At 46.7% G+C, this 22056-nt stretch overlaps 2 protein-coding genes across 9 annotated transcripts in view; one reads left to right on the top strand and one right to left on the bottom strand.

Moving 5' to 3' along the window:
- Positions 1 to 9029, bottom strand: part of LOC142589636 (luc7-like protein 3) — a 34422-nt gene extending 25393 nt beyond the window's left edge. For 2 of the 3 annotated variants that reach the window (XR_012829900.1, XM_075701158.1), the window contains exons 1-7: positions 8840 to 9028; positions 8109 to 8215; positions 6258 to 6390; positions 5803 to 6018; positions 4152 to 4316; positions 1466 to 2075; positions 1181 to 1241 (exon numbers count right to left, since the gene is read on the bottom strand). Coding sequence is in view for 1 of the 3 variants with exons in the window: in XM_075701158.1 (XP_075557273.1) it covers positions 1210 to 1241; positions 1466 to 2075; positions 4152 to 4316; positions 5803 to 6018; positions 6258 to 6390; positions 8109 to 8215; positions 8840 to 8944 (1368 nt within the window). In the remaining 2 variants the exon portion in view is untranslated. Of the gene's footprint in view, positions 1 to 1180; positions 1242 to 1465; positions 2076 to 4151; positions 4317 to 5802; positions 6019 to 6257; positions 6391 to 8108; positions 8216 to 8839 lie in introns of all 3 variants that reach the window. The other variant, XR_012829901.1, reaches the window with a different exon arrangement.
- Positions 9030 to 9466: 437 nt separating this feature from the next.
- Positions 9467 to 22056, top strand: part of eRF3 (eukaryotic translation release factor 3) — a 30919-nt gene continuing 18329 nt past the window's right edge. The window contains exons 1-6 of one of the 6 annotated variants that reach the window (XM_075701149.1): positions 9467 to 9874; positions 13429 to 13482; positions 14309 to 14491; positions 17840 to 17873; positions 18187 to 18295; positions 18771 to 19075. In XM_075701149.1, coding sequence (XP_075557264.1) covers positions 9667 to 9874; positions 13429 to 13482; positions 14309 to 14491; positions 17840 to 17873; positions 18187 to 18295; positions 18771 to 19075 — 893 coding nt within the window. In that variant the 5' untranslated portion in view covers positions 9467 to 9666. Of the gene's footprint in view, positions 9875 to 10447; positions 10470 to 10867; positions 10908 to 10987; positions 11012 to 11041; positions 11156 to 12943; positions 12978 to 13428; positions 13483 to 14308; positions 14492 to 17839; positions 17874 to 18186; positions 18296 to 18770; positions 19076 to 22056 lie in introns of those variants that run through there. The other 5 variants (XM_075701154.1, XM_075701150.1, XM_075701153.1 and 2 more) reach the window with 5 other exon arrangements.

Raw genomic sequence — 22056 nt, 5'->3', positions numbered from 1 at the left:
AGTGACTATTGCAGCAGCATGTGATTGCTTACTTGTGAATGTTCTTAGCTGTCAATATTTACGCATTTACTTGAGCTTGCCACTTTGTCCACAAGTGATATGATACAAGATGACGGCACCTATATAGTATTACTTTTCATGGGGACCCCAATGCCTCTGTTGATAGCTTTGATGGCGAGGAATAAAAGCCTTTATCGAAAATGCTTGTGAAACGTGTCAGTTATTTGTTCACTTTCAGTTGACTTATCCATGCCATCAGATAACATCTACAACTACACTTATTATTTCATCCTTTGAAGTGGGTGGGGGTGATAACCCGGGATATTGCGATATGTGATTTTGTTACGTGCAGAACATGTTATGTGCGCTTTGTCAAAGAGTACTCTAAAATGTTCCTTTCCTGCAAGTTGTGTGGCCGAGACTGGTTTTATCAGCTACTAATTAGTGTGCCTGAGAGTCCAACAATTGCCTTTTCATATCTGCCACCCGCACAAAGTTTCATGCATTAACCATTTAAATATATATATAAAAAGAAGAAGTAGCCAAAAATACTCCATGTACAACTTGTGCTGCATCTATGGTGAAACAAAATTTAAAAAGAAAATTGAATTCCATTAGATCAGTACGGTAACCCCGCAACGCACAATGCACGACGGCAGTAACAGTTAATGAGAAGACGACGGTGCTTCGCCCTATGCAGTTGTTGGTAGGCCATACCTGGTGCATTACTCGCCTGTTACACAAGAACCCTCGCTCCGAAACTCTCGCTTGCTCTCGAGACGGGCTCCTCAAGCTGCCACACAGCCGCTCCGCCGATGGGAGAGGGGGGCGAAAAGTCGCAAGGACACACACACGATGGAAGAAGGCACATCAGCAGGTCTGTCTTCGGTCGCTTCTCTCACATCAGTCTGTCCTTTTGCAGCAATCGGGAACCAAGCCCCGACCCCGCCTGTCCATAATGCATCCCAACAGCCCCAGTGTCTATGCCCACCCCAACCCTTTCGCAACAACAAAGAGGGGAAAAGGAGAGGTCACCACCCACGACAGGAACAACACAATCCCAGCGAAAAAACAGAAGGATGAAAAGGATAAAAATGAAGATGAAAAATGCCCAGTGAATAAAGAAAAAAGGAGAGAGGGAAGAGGAAAGGCAGACACCTTCTGCCGCAGTGACACCTACCTGTTGACCCCAGCAACTCACTTGACATCTCAGTGACGGGGACTGGAGTCGCCATTGCTCACTGAAATAAACAAATGAGAGAGTCCTTTAGAAAACCGAGGGGAGAACAGCACAGGCTTGGTACACCTCAGTCTCATCAGTTTGAATGAAGCAGGTGTCTGCAAGGGCCTCATCCTGGGCATGTCACTGCCAGAGGAGGAAGTGACCATGACAAGGATGCACACTACAATTCGGGCCCTGACCACAAAAAAGGAAAAATCCAACGATTTCTGCAAGCATGCTCACCCCTAGAAGATGAGCTGCGGTGAGAGTCACGGTCACTCTTGCTGCTGCTACTGCTGCTGTGGTGCTTGTCCCTGTCGTGTCCAGACGACCGCGAATCCCGCGAGTCTCGATGAGAGCTGCGCTCGCTCCTACTGCTGCTCCGGTCGTCGTCTCTTCGACTCCGCTCATCATCCCTCCGACTCCGCTCATCGTCCCGCCGGCTGCGCTCCTTCCGCCGCTCGTCATCACGCTTGCGGTCTTCATCCCGCTTGCGATCGTCGTCACGCTTCCGGTCCTCCTCCCGCCTGCGCTCATCATCACGCTTTCGCTCATCATCACGCTTGCGCTCATCGTCACGCTTGCGCTCATCGTCACGCTTGCGCTCATCATTTCGTTTCCGGTCATCGTCCCGTCGGCGGTCTTCATCACGTCTTCTGTCATCAGTGCGCTCTCTTCGATCGTCGCGTGGGGACCTACTCCTGTGCCGCTTCTCATCACGCTCTCGCCGGTCGTCCCGAGCTGGTTCAGGCCCTCGTCGACTTCGAGTTTCATCTTCTTCGCGCCTCCGTCTCCGCTCCCTTTCACGCTCTCGCTGCTTCTCCTTTTCCTCTCGCTCTTTTTCACGCCGACTCTGAAGGAGAGGAAACACGTATGTATTCAACCTTCAACACTGGTGATCAATCAACATCTCGCAGCAGAAGCCACACAAGTGATACACTCACAAGACGTCGCGTGAGCGACCATGGAGAGTACAAGCTCCATGTTGGTGGCGTTTAATATCGGCGTCATGGGGAGCATTGTCGATCGCAATTAGCTCCTTTGTGCAAGCTGCAGAAGGGTGTTAAATAAATAGAGTGGCCTATCTGACATCGGTATAACAATAACAAGACCCTTACGTACAGTCAACCACAAAAGTTCGCAGACTGCAAGACCTCAGAAAATGGTGAATTTATGAGCTGTTCACGACTGTAACCAATAAAACTGTACAGCAGTACGCTGCTTGCATACTCTAGTACAGGCTGGAAGTTCGAATACCAGGCTGCGGAAGTATTCAGCTTATTCTCGGATCTCATGGCCTGCACACTTGACTGCACAACCTAAATAGACGCTAAATAGACGTTATGCAAAGCGTTTGGCTGGCAGCTGGCTACCGAGCACTGTTTGGGATTACACAAAATGTTACCAGGTGTTTGTGTAAAACGTACTATGTGTCAAGCAAGTGCCTGTGTGATAACAGCAGCAAGATGGTGAATGTGCAATGCCGACAGCATTACTTCTACTGCAGTCATCTGACACAAGCTTACGACATGCCAATTGCTGGTTTTTACATAGGTACCGGAGGAGCATAAGGGAGAGAAACACTGATTGTGAGGTCATCAGTGACTATACGTTCCCAAGCAGCATTATTGGCTCAAATTGGTGCCGTCAACTGCTCGTCACATTTTGTTCAAGATGTAACAACTTTTTATTTCATGAACTGAAAGTATTGCAACACATTTTTGTATATGTTGTATTCCTACCCCTTATGCAGTACCGGTGCTAAAGGGTCTCTAAGGAGATGAAATATAAGAAATCTGGCTACTGCGTGCCTGCACCAAAAAGAAAACGAACACAATATCCAGGAAAAAAGAAAATGCAAGCCACTTTGGCACACCTGCTGCTTTTGTGCCGTGCACCTAGCATGGCATGCCTTTGTCGCCTCTCTCTCACATCTACCTTCCACACACCCCCAATGTCGGTGAAAGGAGACGGGAAAGAAGTGCTCATTGTTATATCCAACATACTGTTAAAACCAGTACCAATATGAGATGGTTCAACTGTAGTATATTATTTACTTGGCATAAAAAAAAAGTTAGATACAAAGTGAGGAAATTGAGAGGAATTGTCATACATAAACTGCTGTCTTTTGTGAATGTGTCTATGATAGAAAGGTTGGTGCTGCCTTCTCTTAAGCATGCACAAATAAGTACTATATTGCACCTTCCTTCTTCTCCACCACTGTGCAACCTATCAGGTGATAGTCGGGGTTTGTGTTGTCTTTTTCTTCTCGCTTGTGTCTGTGTTTGGATGCCTGTCTTTCAGCAACATGAATCAAGGCCACGGTTAAAGGGACCCTGAAACAATTTTGTACAAACTTACCAAGTCAGAGTAGGTCCTTCTGATCATTAATTGACGCTTCTAAGTGCTCCGTGTAAAGTGTGTAATTTATTATAAAGTTTTAAAAATGTACATTGCTGCCGATCGTAGCACATCACTCGGCTGAATTTTAAGCCGCCCCTACCCATTTGACATCATTTAATCCAATGACGTTAGTAGGGCAAGCTATCCGATTGGCTACCCAGGGCGCGTCCATCAATCATATTTCTTTCAACTTTATGGTGAACAAATGTTGTTCGTAATAGTTGATGATGAAGGTGGTGTTTTGTGGCACGAGGGCCAAATGTGGCCAAAGAGCACCAGGCTGGTTCTCAATTTCATTCTCCATTCAACGTTCCATCCATCAGTTCACAGCCCTACAACTGCACACTGCTGTACTTACTCTGCGCAGCTCGACCATGATGTACCATTTTAGTCCCTACCGATGTCTGCAACACCAGCACCGACCGCATCCCTTCCTGTGCCCGTCTGTCCATAAGACCAGCCTCCTTCCCTCAACTTGCGACAATACTGACCGACAAGTGTGCTACCGCGGTTCCCAAGTACTCACCACAATCTCCTCAACAGCTTCCTTGAGCTTGGCGTAGCCCATGTGTTGCTTGCCCATGAGATGGTCGTCGACACGTTGCTGCGCATCGCCAACGATGAGGAAGGCTCCACAGATGTCGCATACTTCCATCTGTTTTTCTTGGGCAGCTGCCAGCTCTGCTGTTTGCTGTGCAGTACACATAAGGCAAAAAAGAAGACATTGCAAAACATCTGTCTGGCAAGGTAAATAAATTTTTGCTTCTGTCTTATAACCCAGTCACACAGGGCACTCTCAACTGCCTGATCAGGATCGAATTTCTTGATCACAAGTGGCTCGTTCAAACAAGAGCTAGATTGAAAAATCTGATCCTGATCAGTGTCAATTAGGAGTGAATTACAATCTAGAATCACAAGCATGACTGAAAGTGCCCTGCGTGATTGGGGTATAAGAAGCCCTATTTTGTTTAGAAGAGTTGCCCGAAGAAACAGCATGTAGTTATTACTAATGTTGTTGCCGTGTTCCAACAGTAAACCTAACAAACAAGAGAGTAGTGAGCAAGGATTGGAACATCTTGGTTTTGGATGCTCTTTCTTTGCACTCCACGTACATGTACAAGCAAGCAGTAAACAGAGAACCCGCCACTTCATAGTGTAGTCAGTGAGAGAGACGTTTACCATCTTCAGCACGTCAAATATGCAGGATGTTCGAAAAGCAACAGAACAAGTAAAAATCAACAATATGAGAGGTATTACAGACCACAACAAGATACAGCATTCAAAGCAGTGCACGGAAAAACATGGGATTAAAAAAAAATAATAAAATGTTACAGCCAGACAGCGCAGGAGCAAGAGGGCATATTTTCTTAGGCATGTTGCGGTATCCATCCAGCAGACAATGAACATGTAGTAACCCTGCCCATGCAATGAGATTTTGGAATAGTAAAGGAAAGTCTAATGGGTGTGCAGTAGAGATTAGTAAAAGCCTGGAATACTAGGTGGCACAGAAGTAAGGAGCAGGAAAGAATAGGTTTTAGGGCAACAAGCTTTAGACTAACTGTACCATTCAAACAAACAAAGGACCCTTAAGACCAAAAATATGCATAGAAGAAATAAAGTGACAAGCTTGGTGGCTTTTGCCACCACCCCTCCTCAAAGGGGATGATCATATCCATCCAATCAACTTCACCGATCGAGATAAGCAACGAGTGTTTGGCGAATTGGTGAGAATAAAGCAGGCAAGAGACGGGGGCAAGATTGTCACAAGCACAGGTAACTACGATATAGATAAAGCAGAAATGGGCAGAGTGCTAGATTAGGATACAGTTACATGAAGTGCCTCACACCAAGCTGGATGTCCATTTGTAGCCATGCCAAATCAAAGGAGATGCCATTGGATGATAGCATCCCTTTCAAAACAAGGCGCTGACAAACAGGCACCCAGCCTGCTTAAGCTAATCAGGTAATCTATAAATGCTTATCAGTATAGCATACCGCTTCTCTCTCCCTTAAAACCTCTATATCTACCTTGTGCAATTACCTATGCCTGTAATAGATTTTGTCCTATCAATCTGAACATCTCTAGAAATCGTAAATTGTGCCACCTGTTTCCATTTTTTTAAATCATACAAATGCCAGCTGACAAGCCAAGTTCACAAATGCCGTGGGTGCCTCACCCTGAGCCAGTGCGCTTTGTCAGAGTCCTTGTCGAGAGACTTGCGCTCCTCCTTGAGCTGGTCGCAGAGCTTCATGATGGCCTGCGCCTCCTCAACCTTTCCCTCGCAGCCGAGCTGCTCCACTTGCTGCAGCAGGCCCTGGATACGCTCATTCAGCACAATCACCCGCTCGTCCGTCGGCGCCGCAGGCTCCTTCGTCTTGATCACCACACCACCCTGTAAACAGAGTGACGCCCTCTTTTGTCACTGATGCACTACACGACAAACTCTACTTATGCAAAGTCCGTTCACTGTTTTCTTTTTTTCACCTTGACCACACTGTCTTCTGCTTGTTTACTGCAGTACATCAAATAAATAAATTGATTATGGAATTTAACCTCTCTAAGCTACATAGTACCCTTGATTACATCAATGTTATGGTATGCCACAGCGGGTTGCCAATTAACTGTTCTAACCTCTTGGTTGCTGAGTTGCAGTCGCTGCCGTGCCCTCCGGATGCGCTTCTCAACGTCGGAAAGCATTGACTGGCAGAACTGGAGAAAGGCATCTTCATAGCCTTCCTGTCTGTATCGGGGACTTTCCTCGTACCTAAAGGAGAATGAGATAACGGGGCTGTGTAACAACATGTACGCACAAGTTCAATTGCTAGCTTGCACAAGCTTACAAGTATAACTGCAACACATAGCAGGAAGCCCCGAACTGTGTTGCAAAGTTCGGGGCTTCCCGATGAATTCAGTCTGATACCAGTATCACACGGTCACTTTCGCTCACGATCTTGCTCGATCCGGATCTAGACAATCGCCACCGTAGGCTGACGACCATGTAGTCCTCAGCGTAGCACATGATACCAAATGAAATATTTTATTGAAAAACAACCTTTATATTATGATTTTTACAGCATACTTGATTAACTCTCATTGCATGACTCACTCTAGTGTGTTAGGACTCACTCACACTATAGACGTCCAAACCTGATCTGGATCATTCCTGCATAGTGTAGCAGCAATCATTGTCGATCACAGTCAAGAAATTCAATTCAGATCGGGCCCGATCACGATAAAAAGTGACTGCGTGACACTGGCATAACATAACGTGGACGGGCACAAGTTTAACACTAAATTCGTTTATACTGGGAATGTATTCTTACAAAGCTCTACTCTCATTCATTTGACAACAAATGGTTTATTATTACAGAATGGAGGCAAAACGTCACTTTCTCGACTTGTGCCAATACTTGAGCGCCACTTTGTCACAGCCGCTGCCATCAAGAATTTGAAAGTACAACACTTACTCAGTTCTACTACACCCTTGAATGGTACACGTGTCAGAATTTTCACATTTCCAAAAAATGCAAAATGCAACACCCTTGATGTTTATGTCACCAGATTTTTATGGTAAGAGAGAGACAGCAATTTGTTCTCACTCAGACAAGAACATTTACTGCATCAGAGCCACGGTAAACAGGAGATCACTGATCGCTGTCCAAGACCTTTTTATTGTTATCGACTGCCCAGGATGCATCTTCTCGACCCCGTTCCAGATTGGCGAGTCATATTTGGACACCGCCTATTGCAGTTTTGGTTTCATACTTTATTCTAATAAGCATGTCACACTTTAGTGACCTTTTCGGGAAAGAAAGTGTGCTTTAGAATCGAGTAAATACGGCATACTACTCTCTTATGTCTGAACAATTTTAGGTGCAAGTTATGGAAACTGGGTAGGTTGATTACCTGGTTCTTTTAAAATGCAATGTCTTTTCTGACGACTGATTAAATGAATCAAGCGATCTTATTTGAGGGTATGACTGGTGAAAAGGAGACTTGCGATGAAGTTTAAATTTGTAGAAAATTCCACCGATCACTGTTGCATATGCTTAAAAATAAAAGAAAAAAAATTAACGAAAATAAACCTACCTCCGCTATGCAATACTAACTCGCCCATCAAACCACCCTACTTAACTGCTATTTTATGACGTCACAGCGACCTGTTACAAAAGCTCCAGAGTGCTGTCACTTTTGTGTCTTCCCTTACTAGCTTACCAGGCATTTTGTCATGCGAAGAGCAGCGGTATTAATGCTTCAAAAATGCAATTACTAGTACAGCGTAACTTACGTTTTGTGCCCCTTTAAGGCATACAAATTGCTGAATACATGCAATAAATACCGACGCATCCAAGTTTATGCACGGATCCGACCGCTGTAGATTAGACGGGCCAATATAAGGTCTGGCATGCGACTCTTAACTTACTTCACAGAACACCCACAACGCAAGCAGGCTCAAACCAGCAATGCAATAATATAACTTACTCCCTCTTCAGCCTGTCATCGTGCACTTTGTTGCACGGACCCAAGTCCGCTTTGGTGTTCACAAACAGATCGTTGGGGCAGAACTTCGCAAGAAAGTGCTTGCAAACCTGTAACAACGCAAAGCCAGTGATTGTAAGCATGCACGAAAACGCGCCAAGAGACACCGCGGCACGGCCATACAACACGTATGAGCAGGAAACGCGTCAAGGGTAACCCGAGTACGCCTTCGCGATATCATCGTGCCGTTCACTCCGTGTACTGCTGCATACAACTGTGCGAGACTGCACCAGTCCTGACCGCGATGTTCGAGCACAATTCCGTGCCCAGCTTGTATTCTTAACCGGTACATCGACGAAAGTGATTGCCACATGAAAAGCACGAAAGGAGAGGTGCTAAATGGCACCGAAAGCCGAGCAAAGGTGGGAGGCACGCGGGAACATGTTAGCTATGCGAACGATGGCGTCTGCGGTCTCGCCGTCCACGTCTTCGCGCACATGCATACAGCGCACTTCAGCGCCGAAATTTGTACTTTACATAGCGCCTCGTAATCGAAGGATCACAAAGCGAAACGGCTAAATGCGCATAAAATGTTATGACGCACACTATCGCGCCTTCGCATACCGGCAAGATAAAAATAAATAAATAAAAGACACCTCGAAGGGCAGCCTGTTCCGAGAACTGAACATTTGTGCCCGCGATATGGGCAGAGTTAACGAATCGCCAGGGCTTACATCGGGGTCTTCCCAGTTGCAAGTATTCTTCTTCTCCGCGGGCGCGAGGTTCCTATCCCGGCCCATTAATTCGTCGAGAAGTTGTTTTGCTGAGGCGAGCGCCATTTTCGATCACAAAAAAACTACGGGAGCTCACGGGACACAACCTGCGCCCGCTCACGTTGCTGCGAGCCTGCAATCCATCCCACGTGACCTAAAGCGTCACCACTCAGATGCGTTCGCGTGTTGAAGTGTTTCTTATAAGCTTTACGTCACAGTTTTATGAAAACCTTAACACGTACATTTTTTCCGTCGTGACATAATACAGATGTTGTTTATAATGTTTACACACTAGCGCTCTTTTCTAAAAGATGTATCGTCGTTGTTTTTGAATTACCGGAACGTTCTTAAATAATAGAAGGTTGCAACGGGGCGAAATCACAAACTGTATGAGAATTAATAGAACACGCTGTGAATTTGACGTTAAAACTGTTCGAATAACTAAAGCTAATATCACAACAAATATTCGTTTAATTTATGTACGACTATTTTGTAAGAGCGTGAAAAGAAACTCTAGTTTGTTTTCACGCGCAAATTAGTCTCGCACTTGCGATCGGCTAGCACCCCTCTCTACCCTTTCCTTTTTTTTCAAGCCTAATTTTGCACACGCGGTGGTGTTCTGGCGCCGCGGTGAATTGGTGGAGTTGGGGTGCTTGCTGCGCCGCGTTTTATTTTGTGAAAAGGGACACACAGGCGTTTTTTTTTCTCTCCCACCCGCCCCCGAACAATCCGTGCTCTTCGAGGCTCCCCGACGACGGTAAAAAGAAGAAACCACACAAGGATTCACAATGGACACATCGTCTCCCGAAGCGCAAGTTGCGCCGGACAATTGGGAGGACCACAGCGTTGAGATCAACAACGCCGACGGAGACGACGAAATGGCAAAGTCGTTCTCCAAGCTGAACGTGGACGCGCCGCCGTTCGTGCCTTCCTTCGCCACGTTGCAGATGGCACAGTTGGACCCTCCAGAGAAAGGCAACGAGGATTCGCCTTCAGGTAAGAGCGGCGATCTGCTGGCCACACGGCAAGGGGAGGGAGGGGGGTTCATTTGTCGGCTACCCGTACTCGGGCCGCGGCTACCGGACGGCCCCGTCGGGAGCCCCGATTATCGTGGCACGGCGAATTTCGTGGTCTGACATTGAATACAGAGCGATCGCTTCGCTGGTGACACCGTGAACGAGATCGTTGCTTTTCTTCTTTTCAGCGAGTCGCGCGGCGTGACGGTAGGCCTACGCTGCTCGGAGGCCGATTTCTCGCGAGTGTGCACCCTCGAAAAGCTGCTGCTGGTGTCAATAACCCCGCAAACGCGTCGCCCTCCGCAGCCCTACGAAGACGACGACGAGGAGTATTAGATCAGTGCCGTCGCGGTGGTCAGGGGAGTCGGAGCTCCGCGATACCGCGGCAGATTCCGAGTTCTGAAAAGCGACCCGACAAGCCTCCTCCGCCCTCTCCTTTCGCCGTGCCTTGCCTTTGCAGTACACGTGGTTTCTGCCTGCGAGCGGAACATGGCTGCTGGCTGATGTGACGTTTCTCGTCACAGTGTGACGCGCTGGCATACCTGCACTCCGTGGGATAGTTGGTGGGATAAACGGTACGTCGCAAGGCGAGCTCGATCGAGCGAACGTAGCTGTAGCGCTCGTAGAATTAACTTTTCTCCTCGCCAAAACGCAGCAGCCGTTACGTTCGCCGGGCGCACGTGCTGTGCCAGGCGATTGCGATGTTGGCTGCTTGACGGCGCAGTGAGTACTGGTCATCGCGATTGTTTGCCTTTACTAAGCTCGAAGTGCCTGCAGGTTTCGAAAACAATCGGCGTGTCTGCGTGTTTTGAAATCAAATTCCGATGATGTCTAACAGCCCCTCACCCCCACCCCCCTTGCTCTCCTTCCACGATTTCCACGTAGTAGCTTCGTCACCGGCGCTCCGATGTTGCGCAAGGAAAAAGAAAACCAGTGCCACTCGCGCCGCTGACGTAGTCGCTGCTACGACTTTGGCACGGCGCAGTTCATGCTGAAATGCGCTACACTGGCCGGTTTGTTTTTAGATTCATTCTCGTTGGGTCTCGCCGCTAATCGCTTCCACCACTGCCCGCCTCCTCTAGCGTTTTCTTCCGTGGAGATAAACGAGATAAGAAAGGTTCGCTTGCGTCGTCTTTTCCCCATTTATGCCAGGCGCTGCTGTCGCTTCGGAGGGTGTTCTTGAGCTGGTTTTTCTCTTTCGGTGAGCGGGGGGTGGCAGTCGGCGTGCGAAGTGGTCTTCGCTGGTCCCGTGTTGCGCTGCGTGAGTTGTTCAAAACTTGTCTTCGCTGCCTATGCTCGTTAACGCAAAACCGTAAAAGTGCGTGCTTGGCGCGCAACCTTTAAGTACTGGTTTATCTGGTTACTCAGGCATGCGGTGTACTTGAGGGAAGAAGTTTTGGTAACTTTGAAGAGCGTGCGCTATGGTGCGCTTCTCACTTGTTCAGAGTGGAAACTGCAAGCAAATGCTGGTCGGCCATCATCCGACGGTCCGGATAGGGTTTCTTTTCGGCACTTTTCTTTGTTTATTTATTTTTGCTTGACTCAGACTGAGTTGTAGATACCTGTGGTTGGACGTGATTTGTGGCGCGGCGCAGCAACTCAATTGTTTTGCTTGACTTCGTTATAACAGTCTAGTTGCCGACAGCTGTTCGTATTTCGACGTAACGCGGCCATCGACGCGCGGGCAAAAAGGAATTCGTGGAATTTTTTGTGTAATCTTGTAACCCACTTGTTGCACAGTGGTAAGAGCTTGACTGTTGAAATTGTGGGGGTTCTTTCTGTAGTGTGGACATTTTTTTTTTCTCTTCGCTTTCCATGACCGAAGTCAGATAGCGAATAGTTCGGTAAATCGAAATTGCCATATAATTCTCGAACTGATCTTAGTTTGTTTAGAGCTGCTCTTGCCTTTGTGTGCGCGTACTACTATAATGTTACTATTACTTGGGCATTTAGGCCCCGCTGCATGACGTTTCTTGCTGTAAAACTTCTTGAATTACGTAATTGCTCAGCGGCATTATCTGTACACTTGTCACGCACAGGTGACGAACATGCGCGGACTGCCACGTGTTTCAGAGTTAACGTAGGCCATACAAAGGTTGAAGCGTAATTGCCGAGCGCTATCATTGCCAAATTTCCAATTGGTCATCTGCGTTTTCGCCAACGTTGCCACGGCCCTAGCTATATATCGGCTAGTAATGGTTGGACCTTTCGTCGGAAAACGGCTCGTGCTTACTGCTGCTTCGTGGACCATGCACGTCTGCGTGATGACAGCGCGTTCAACTAGCACTGCTTTCACCCGTACCACTTCGGTCAGTTTCTTGAATCATGCTTCAATCATGCCAGCTTTAAAAATCTCTTCAAATCCGTGCGCCACGGGATTTGTTGACCAACATTGCAGGGTCCAGAAGACACATCTTACAAGCTGAAACGTGCGCTTTACAAGAAATTGGCAACGACAGGTTGTTGTAATGACGTAGTAAATGTTACACGTGTCCACACGTGACGCGACTAGCGGAAATGTTAACTTTTGTGCCACTCGGGCTGCCCTACGCTTTTGTAAGAACGGGAGACAGGCGCATCCGGTGCGAATTTAGCAGAGGTGCTCGCCGCCCGCTAGGTCAAGAACGCGACGGCAAAGACCTCGCCCGAAGCAGATGTCGAATGGCCTTGTGTCGCGGTATCGCCAGCGATAAGTGGCCGCGCGCTCGTGCGGCACGGCGAGCTCGGTTGTCGGCTCGGAGATCTCGGAGGCAGGCGTTGTGGAATGTTCGTATGCGTGCCTCGCTCGCGGTAAGCAGACGTAATCATCGCCGCCTTCCCAGCCTGCCTTCTCCTCCCCGCCTTGGAGACAATAACCCAACAGTCGTGCGACCGGTGGAAAAAACGTCGGCGGCAACGATCGGTCGTTGGTTTCGGGTGTCTTGTTGCCGCATTGTCTGTCGTGGCGCACGGCGAAGCGGTTCGTGTTGAGCGGCGACGCGAATGCGCAGTTCTTTTGCGGCAAATTTCAGCGAAGCTGCAGCGTTGTGTGGTTTACCGTGTTCTTAGGAGCAGGCCGTGCAGGATGAAGCGTGCTATGCGACGTGAGTGCGTTGTCCTTGCCAGTGGCGCATTACGCCTTGCTCGCTTTAAGGTGCTAACAGTCAAAGGTCGTCCTGGCCAGGTTAACTCATCTGTCGGCCGTGCGCGTTTTTGTGAGTTTCTGCTTTCGATGAGTTTGCTCTAGTTTACCCAATTAGCTGCCAACTTCTTTGGCTATTTGGTTTCAGTGTTGCCTGAGGTGCCCTTGCCACCTTTTCATAGGCTGTTCCACTTCTTTGCATCTGTCACGGTTACCTTTTCGTCAGTACTTCTGTCCTCTTCACAAACTATTTTTGGAAGCGCAGTGTGGCACCAGAAGACTATTGCGTGCATCAGTGTGTCGAATGTCTGTGTACCAAATAGGGTTGTGAACATGTGCTTAGCAGGGGTCACCTCGCACTTGGCAACTTTGTAGTGCAGGTGATCTGACATTTTTTTTTTTCTGTTTTGCAGACAAGAAAGACAGTGACAAGGAGGATTCTGCAAGTATGGATGACTCTCCAGCAGGTAACATGGCAGCCTGGCTTTCTATCTTGTTCTGGGGTTATATTACCACATTTTCTATAACATGATATTGCTGGACTTTCTGCGCCATGCTGTACTTACCTGATTCTAGGCAGGCCCTCCTCAAGTGCTGGGAGGTTGTTAGCTTAAGTATAAGCTCTCGTAGCAGGCAACCCCTGCTATCTCCCCGGTAGTTCCCGCTTGCAGAAAATACTTTTTTCGTAGCAAGCAGTCTGAACTATGCCTTGAACTCGTCATTCATTGGAAGTGCACTCAATTGTAGTAATTGAGTCTTCTGCACTGTTGTACTCTGTGGGATCACTCCCATCAGTAATAATCTGCACCAATTGCAAACTGTGTTGTGACTGGGGCTGTTGCTTTCTTCTTTAACCTTTGTTTTCTTTTCAGGTCACTTGTTCTTTGCTGCTCAAGTGGGATAAAAAATGTTGTTTCATAAGCCAATTTATGGTTGTTGTATGTATAAGTAAGGCCCAGCTTTAGTGTTCATCATAACCTGCCCTTCAAATATGGAATTGGAAACACAATCACGAATTGAATTTGGCTCTAATCTGCATGTTCTGCTGAGGAACCTGACAGAACACCTCATAATCATGATTTTGGTGCATAAAATCCCAGAGTTTAATTTGTCATAATATATTTGCTTTTCCTGTTTGAGTTTGCTTTTGTCTAGGCCCTTGCTTTACGTAATATCCTTACGCTCTTCGAGCTAAAGAAAATGAAATAAAATGCAACTCATTGCAGTTGAGAATGCACCAAGTGTGACCTGGGTAATATTGAGCAAGCCTTGCCCATGTGTGCCTCCTTGCAGACTGGGAATGTGTGACGCTGGAGGACAGCCCACAGGATGCAGGTGGGGGTGATCAGACGCCCTCGACGGGGGATGAGGATGAACGCATGGACGTAACCTCCAAACCACGCAAGAAACCGCCCAAGGACGACGACCAGGGTCCTAAGAAAGAGCACATCAACGTCGTCTTCATTGGCCACGTTGGTACGTACACCAGCCTTTGCGTGTTGGCTCTGTCATGCTCTTGAAGTTGCGCAAGTGGCCGAACTGTGGTGCATAGGTTATTTTTATCAGTTCCTGGGCTGTCCAAGTGCAAGGGTGTCTCTTCTTGCTCCGTGATGCTCCGTGATGTCCGTATCTACTCCCATTGTAGCTCACAGCACAGGTTGCCTAACTGTCAATATAGCAACTCAAATGCATGTGACAACAGGCTCTCTGCAGTGCTTTGGTGTCATTTATGCTGCAGGAAAATCATGATGGATAATCACTCGTGTGCTTACAAGTTAAAAAGTGTGTGTGGTGTTTTTGGTCGTTCGCAATTTATTCTCCGTTTCATACATAGCAGGCAGTGCTTCGAAGGCTAGATTGATTACTCTCACTGTATGCATCATGTAATTCAGAACAAGAGTAACTCTTGTTTTAGAGCACAGCTCTTAAGTGCCTATTCCTGTCTTGAGCATTGGCATGCCCTGGCACTATACCGTTTAACCGAATGAGCACGATGAAAGATGAAAGCGAACACGAAGCGCAGCAGGAGATGAAAGAAGAGAGCGCGAGGAGGAAAGTTAAGCAGGATACAGTGAAAGCATGAGGTGGAAAGTGGAGGACAAGCAGAGGGGAGACTGCCTGTGCGTGCGTCAAGCTGCCGGCAGCCAAGACTTCCACAGCCACATGGGCGATCTCGTCAGTGCTTCCGAGGGGGAGCCAGGGTGGCGTGAGGTAGGAAAGGCTACTCTAGTCCACATCGTCAGCTGCTAAGGTCAGTGCGCAGAACCAGCATGTGTGACAGGAATCTCTGTTCTGCAAGGGGCAAAGATGAGCGGCTATGAGTAAGGCTCGATGTGATGCTCCCTTTGGTTCATCGTAAGGTTTGTAACAGCGCAACACAAGACACGAACAAACGGAAAGTAAAAGCGACAATACGGCGCCGATGCTCTTTAAGCTCCCCCATCTTGATGCTCCCTTCAGTGTTGCCACTGTAAACACTGGTGGCACTATTTCTCTGCGACGAAGGGCCACTCTCGTCGTTGGTGGACCAAAAAGCGTGAGAAAAGCATATTGCTGTGCAGGACGGGCAGTGAAGCGACAATGGCTACGATATGGCGCCAGAGTAGCGCTCATAATCTTTATAGAAACAAAGTGCTGCGTGAGTTGGTCTGTCTGCGGCAGCTGCTGTGAACTGTGGCCACATATCACCCACATGCTGCCTCTCGCAATCTCCCGATTGGCGAGGCAGCCGCGTCACACTTCTGTTTGCGATGTGCCACACGAGACAGATTGTCCACGCCAGCTATGCTACCCACTGTTATCTCTTCCTAATATAAATCGTGTACCTATATAACCATTCCACAAAATATTGACACGCCAAATGAAAACATGTATAGAGCTGTGCTTAAATTTCTCATTAGGGAGTATCGTAATTGTCAGTGAATTTCTTTTTTTGTGTGTGTTACAAAATAACTTATTTATTATGTGGAAGGCATCACAGATCTGAACATATTGAGCATTGAACAGGCAGCATGACACATTTCCACAACCAGTGACCACGGTGTACCGCTAGCACTAGCAACAAAAAAATGTAGTTTGTCGCATAGAGGAAACACTAATGTGCCCAAATAATTCGTAATTTGACTACTGCTGTGTCCACACGTTGTAGTTGTAATATATGAAGTAAGTAGCTATTCCGCAAAGTGTTGCAGGTCAAAAATAGCTGCTCTGTGGAATGCGTGGAGCGAGACTTGTAGCAGACAGTTTGGCTAGCTTGGAAGAAGTACAGGAACGAGCCATTACATGGCCCAGCATTGAAGGAAGCTTGCCGTTAATGTGTTGTACCTAAAGAGAAAGTGCATGTCTGCATTTTTAGCATCCGGCTGGAAATAGTTGCGTGCAGTGCACTACTTCATGCACATGTTGCCGCAGCAAAATACACTGTATGTGCCTAATTTGTAAGCAGTCTCTTAACCCTTTCAGGGCCAATGATGTAAGTATATGGCGCTGCAAACAAATCCAAAATGGTCGATGCCATATATTTACAGCGCCGTCTGTACATTTAAAAAGCGCACCAATTTCCCAACTTTATGCCTGGCATGTGCTGCCACTATGCGTGAATACAGGCAATTTTTTTCTTGCGCCTCCCTCTCTTGGTTTTTTGCGTGGTTTGTTTGCTCTGGCGCGTCCATAGAGTAATACGAAACTCTGTGGGTGTGTGTACTACCGTTTGCGCATTGGCATGCGACGGTTAGTTTGGGTTTTGTTCCGTAGGGGGTTTGGGCGTCTTGCATTCGCAAAACTGATGGCTATCTCGTTACTAATCGTTCAAAGGGTGACCACCTGTTACTCATTTATTGCTCACAGGGGTGCGCATACGAAGGATCCGCCGTGCATGCATTTCCTTTATTGGAGACTTGTGTAAACTAATCGCCTGTAGTTAAGATGAAGGATTAGCAGAAGTTTGTCACACATTTTGATTTTCTGATCGGCACACAACCACACAGTTTTCTTGAGTGAGCTCACCTATGCAGTTCAATTACACTGTGGACGTAAATGTTAGTTTAAGAGGAAGAGCATCTGACACTTCAGAAATATTCTCGTGTACGCATTTTTCTAAGCCTTTGAACTATTTGTATAACAATGAATCAATCTGTCTTTTTATTCTTATAAGTTCATTTCCTATTTTTATTATTATTCATGAATAGACAGTGCATATATACCAATGCAAAATATTTTTTCTCACTTTACAGTCACCCTAGAAAATTACCATAATGTGCATTCAAAATAGGTCCTTTTGAAGAATTTAAATCTGCAACAAAAATGACCCTGAAAAGGTTAAAAGCTGAATATGTTGCAGGAATAATATAAGTAGACCAAACTAAGTTAGATGTATGGTCTGTTATAACTGAAAGTGCATTGTATGTGGATTCATTGTAACAGGCATGAACTGTGTATAATTATTAGTTGCAGTTCAGCACTCAGGAGTTCTTGTTTTGTGTGTCCATATTGTTCAATTGCACTGCTTTCACCAAGGAGATTGACAGGTCTTTTATGTGCGATTGTAGTGTTGGGTCTGTTAAATGTCCAAATAATTTTCACATTCTAAGGACTCCTTGACCTTTATAGCTCAATTGATCATTCTTTACAAGTGCCTGCCTAGTGCTTCTCTATCATTAAATGCTTTTATATACATTATGTAGAAATGTACTATGTGTGTTCTGCATTCAATTCTGTTTTTTTGAAAACATAAATCAGTGTCATTGTTCCTACTGGGAAGTGCAAAGGCAGCGTCTGAAATTTTTTCTAATACTGAGCCTCTTTTTTTTTTTTTCTTCCTGGCAGACGCCGGCAAGTCTACCATAGGAGGCCAGCTTCTGTAAGTCGAGCTCTTTGCTGCACATCTTGCTTTATTATTTGCCCGAGTACCTCTTCATTTATATTTTTCCGTAATGATGACCTGTTCATTGAATGAAATGCTGAATCCTTTTGCATGGTTTTATTTGTGTGGGCTGCAAGGTCCAAACTAAGCCATGTTTATTAAGCATGTGTTAAGTTCGATGCTCTTCTATGCATAAGCCATAAATATGTTTCTGTAACTACGGGCATGGTTGATGCTGGGTGTTTCAGTATTGTCTTATTATTTCAAGAGCGTTTGTTCATGTTCCTGGTACTTTTTCGTTTGTGTGCAGATATTTAACAGGGATGGTAGACAAGCGGACATTGGAAAAGTACGAGCGGGAAGCGAAAGAAAAGAACAGAGAATCTTGGTACCTCTCCTGGGCACTAGACACAAATCAGGTGAGGGAATCTGGCTGTCTGATCTATTGAGCTGTGATCAACCAGAGAGCCTGTGGACTGGTTTTCAGCTCCTTAGGGTGAGCAACATCACGTATGCTGCAGGCAGAAGTGATAAATCTAGAACCATTATCACGCGATGAAGCTGTGCTTGCGAGCATGGGCAATCCCTGCGGCTGCTGTCTAAGGACTCTTGTGATGTTTTGCACATTGGAAAGAAACGGCAGTGGTCAAGGCTTTCATAAGCATGCAACAGAACTGCCGAGTGGGAATTCTTCTGCATACCACTGTAGGGAGGCTTCTGCAGCGCTATATCTGTTAGGGACAGGCCAACAGCACAGCTCTTTTGGGAAGGGATAGCGTCGTTGAATGTAAATGCTTAACGATGCAGGCAGTCACGTGAGATAGACGGTACATATGCGTTGAAGTGTTTAGGTGAGCATTGTCTCACTGCTTGTGCATCTGTTGTTGTTAACAGGAAGAGCGTGACAAGGGCAAGACTGTGGAGGTGGGCCGTGCCTACTTTGAGACGGAGAACAAGCACTTCACACTCCTGGACGCGCCGGGTCACAGATCTTTTGTGCCCAACATGATTGGAGGTGCCTGCCAGGCTGACCTGGCTGTGCTGGTGATCTCGGCGCGCAAGGGGGAGTTTGAGACGGGATTTGAGCGAGGGGGCCAGACGCGAGAGCATGCCATGCTGGCCAAGACGGCTGGGGTTCGACACCTGGTCGTCCTGGTCAACAAGATGGACGACCCCACAGTGGAATGGTCCGAAGAGAGGTCAGCTGCCTTTCCAGCTTTCTGGCTACGCTTTCATACATGCTAGCGAACAGAGTGGTTGTTGGCAATTACTTGTACTTACTCAATTGTAAGGTTTGCCTGGCTCTCACGTCCAGATATTGATTGCAGCAGACTTGATCATCCACTTCCCTCCTTCACGGTAGGAGAAAGAGTAATGGCGATGTGCTCAACTTAGAAAAGCTTGGAGTGGTCCATAAGACCCGTGCCACTTGGACAGAGCACAGAAAATGCCATTCAGTAGTTAAGGCCTTAAGTTCCTAAATTAACCCCTTTTTTTTTTTTTTTTTTTTTGCGAAGCTGCCACACGGTCAAATAAAGCTTGGAGTGGTCCATGAGACCCGTGCCACATGGACAGAGCACAGAAAATGCCATTCAGTAGTTAAGGCCTTAAGTTCCTGAATTACCCCCTTTTTTTTTTTTTTTTTTTTTTTTCGAAGCTGCCACATGGTCAAATTTAATTACATTTGACCCGGTGATGTCGATAACAGCGTCTTAAGAAATGAGCAATTTTAGAGTAATAATAAAAAGATAAACATGCATTTACAAGGTCAGTCTGCCTTCAAGGCTATTGAAACGTAGAAATAAGCATCCTGGGGTGCTACTAGCTTTATACCAGTGTCACACGGGCACCTGTGAATTCCTATGAACTTCGTCGTCTTTGTCTCAAAGGAGATGCACTTGGTGTCACACTGTCGCCCTGCCGATAAAGAAATGTAATAGAGCTTTTGGGGAACGGAGTTTGGCAGTGACCGTTACATCTAGATAGAGTACTCCCCTTCCCAGATAGCTACAGCTGCGAAGAAAACCACTCTAACAAAATCATCGTAACTTGCTCACTTATAAATTTTAGCAATATTTTTTCTTGCATAATACACCATGTAATGGAAGATTTCGACTGTTTTTAAGGGCGGCGGTGCTTGTACCCTGTACAGGGTCTCGCATATTCAGTGCATCTGTTCAAAAAAAAGGTTTTGCACTCACTGCTGCACTGTTCTTGCTCAAATTTTGCTGAAAGATCACATTTTGGACTCTATGTCATTTAGTGTAACAATTACGGCAGTTAGTTGCGTGGTGTTTAAAACCAAAGTGCAAATTTGCCTTCACTTCTGGGGATGCAAGCTGCTGCAGAAAGCAGCCGTGGAGTGGACCTCACAAGTAACAACACAAGTTTATGCTAGCTAGTTTATGGTCGCTGCAGCAGCTTGCATCCTCAGAGGTGAAGGCAAATTCGCACTTTCTTTTTAAAAACCAAGCAATTAACTCTGGTAACTGTTATGGTAAACAACTTCGACTACAAAATCTGATCTTGCAGCACTGTGTACACTGATGCTTCACCATGCCGCATGGGGTACTGTCGTTCCGCCATTTCGTTTGTTTATACCTGCGCTTTGGGTGATGCAAATCACTTTGACACAAGCCTAGCTCACCACGAACACACACACATATACACGCACAATTTGACAGCACACAACCACAACTCCTTTAGTGAGTCGCACACCGGTCGAACAACGTTCACCCATGCACCAAAACAAGAGTGCAGCGTGGCCATATTGCTTTCAACATCACTATGCCTAGAAAATACAAGTCTTGCACTTCCTTGCTGTTATTTTATTAGATTGCATACCGCGTAATAAAACTACGTACAGATTGCTGGGCAACTACATATGTGAAAATTTGCACGCCGAAATAAGCGCAGCAGCATCTTTCGCGTCCCATGCAGTTCCCATTGAATGCTCATACTTTGCTGTGACACGGCCACAACTCCTTGTCGTAAATCTTCATTAGGAAGTGTCATGCAATAGTTTCAATAATAGCGTGCGGCACGAATATTTTTTTTTCTTTTTTTTTTCTTTCTTTTTTTTTGTGACCGCAGTGCCGGCAATGTTGCTGACAGACGAATAAAGAAAGCCAGAAACATTAGCTTTTGAATGATACCAAAATGACACTGGCAGAGCACATAGTTATCTAGTTGTGTGCTATGAAAATCGGGCGCGATTTGTCCCCAATTTAAAGGACAATGCCTGCGGATTCGGATCTTTAGATCACTATAACAGAACTATGCCGTATTTTGTAACCAAACCTCTGAGGTATGCGCCAGCATACCTCCGAGGTACGCGAGGTACCGAGGTACCGCGAGTACGCGAAAATGCCAAGAGTACGCGAGTACGCGAGGTACCGCCAGCGCCAGCATACACTAGCGCTGGCGCGCTGTAGCAGACGACGCGGCTGAGGCCACGCCTGTGGCTGCCAGTGCGCCGGCGCGTTAGTTACCCCGGCGCTCCGCGGAGCGCCGGCCGCCCGGAGCCGTGTTCAAATTGGAAGTGGACGACCGTGTACATGCTTACCGCCCATAACTATTTATTGGTAATCGAAATGTGCGCCGCACATAGAGCCGGCATTCACCCGCTGGATGTTCCGGCTTGATTTGACGAATCCTTGTACTCGGTACTGAACTCTGATGTGTCCACATCTTCAGACTCGCTACTACTGATTTCATCCGCAAAATCAGCTACAGAAGTGCTCCATTGGCGAGAAACTAGTCTTTTAGGAGCGTCTGTGTGTAATGACGATGCCATGATCAACGCACTCGTCTGCAAATTCGAAACCTATTGCAGCGCGGGGAGACGCACCGGAAAGCAAAAAACCAACAAAACATAGCGGATCATGTTGCGTGCTTGCCACTTTCTAACCTAGATGGCGCTAGGTGCCCACAAGCCGCGGGAGAATTCGAACTTCAAATGGCGTCAATCACATTGATCGATTTGAATAGACGCGGTAGCGAGAGAGTTAACAGTAATGCCTTTTATGCTATTCCTTTTCACACTTTTCCCGCTTTGTCAGTGGTCAGAGTGACTCTGTACGCATTATCAACGAGATGAGCCAACCATGGACAGTGGATGATTAAAGAGGAATAGAAGCGAGCAGAAGCCATTGCTACAAAATCCTGGCCTGGGTATTGA

Source organism: Dermacentor variabilis, chromosome 8 (assembly GCF_050947875.1).
Source record: "Dermacentor variabilis isolate Ectoservices chromosome 8, ASM5094787v1, whole genome shotgun sequence".
NCBI lineage: Eukaryota > Metazoa > Arthropoda > Arachnida > Ixodida > Ixodidae > Dermacentor > Dermacentor variabilis.
Note: the sequence above shows the minus strand (reverse complement) of the source record. Positions and strands in the feature narration are given on the sequence as shown.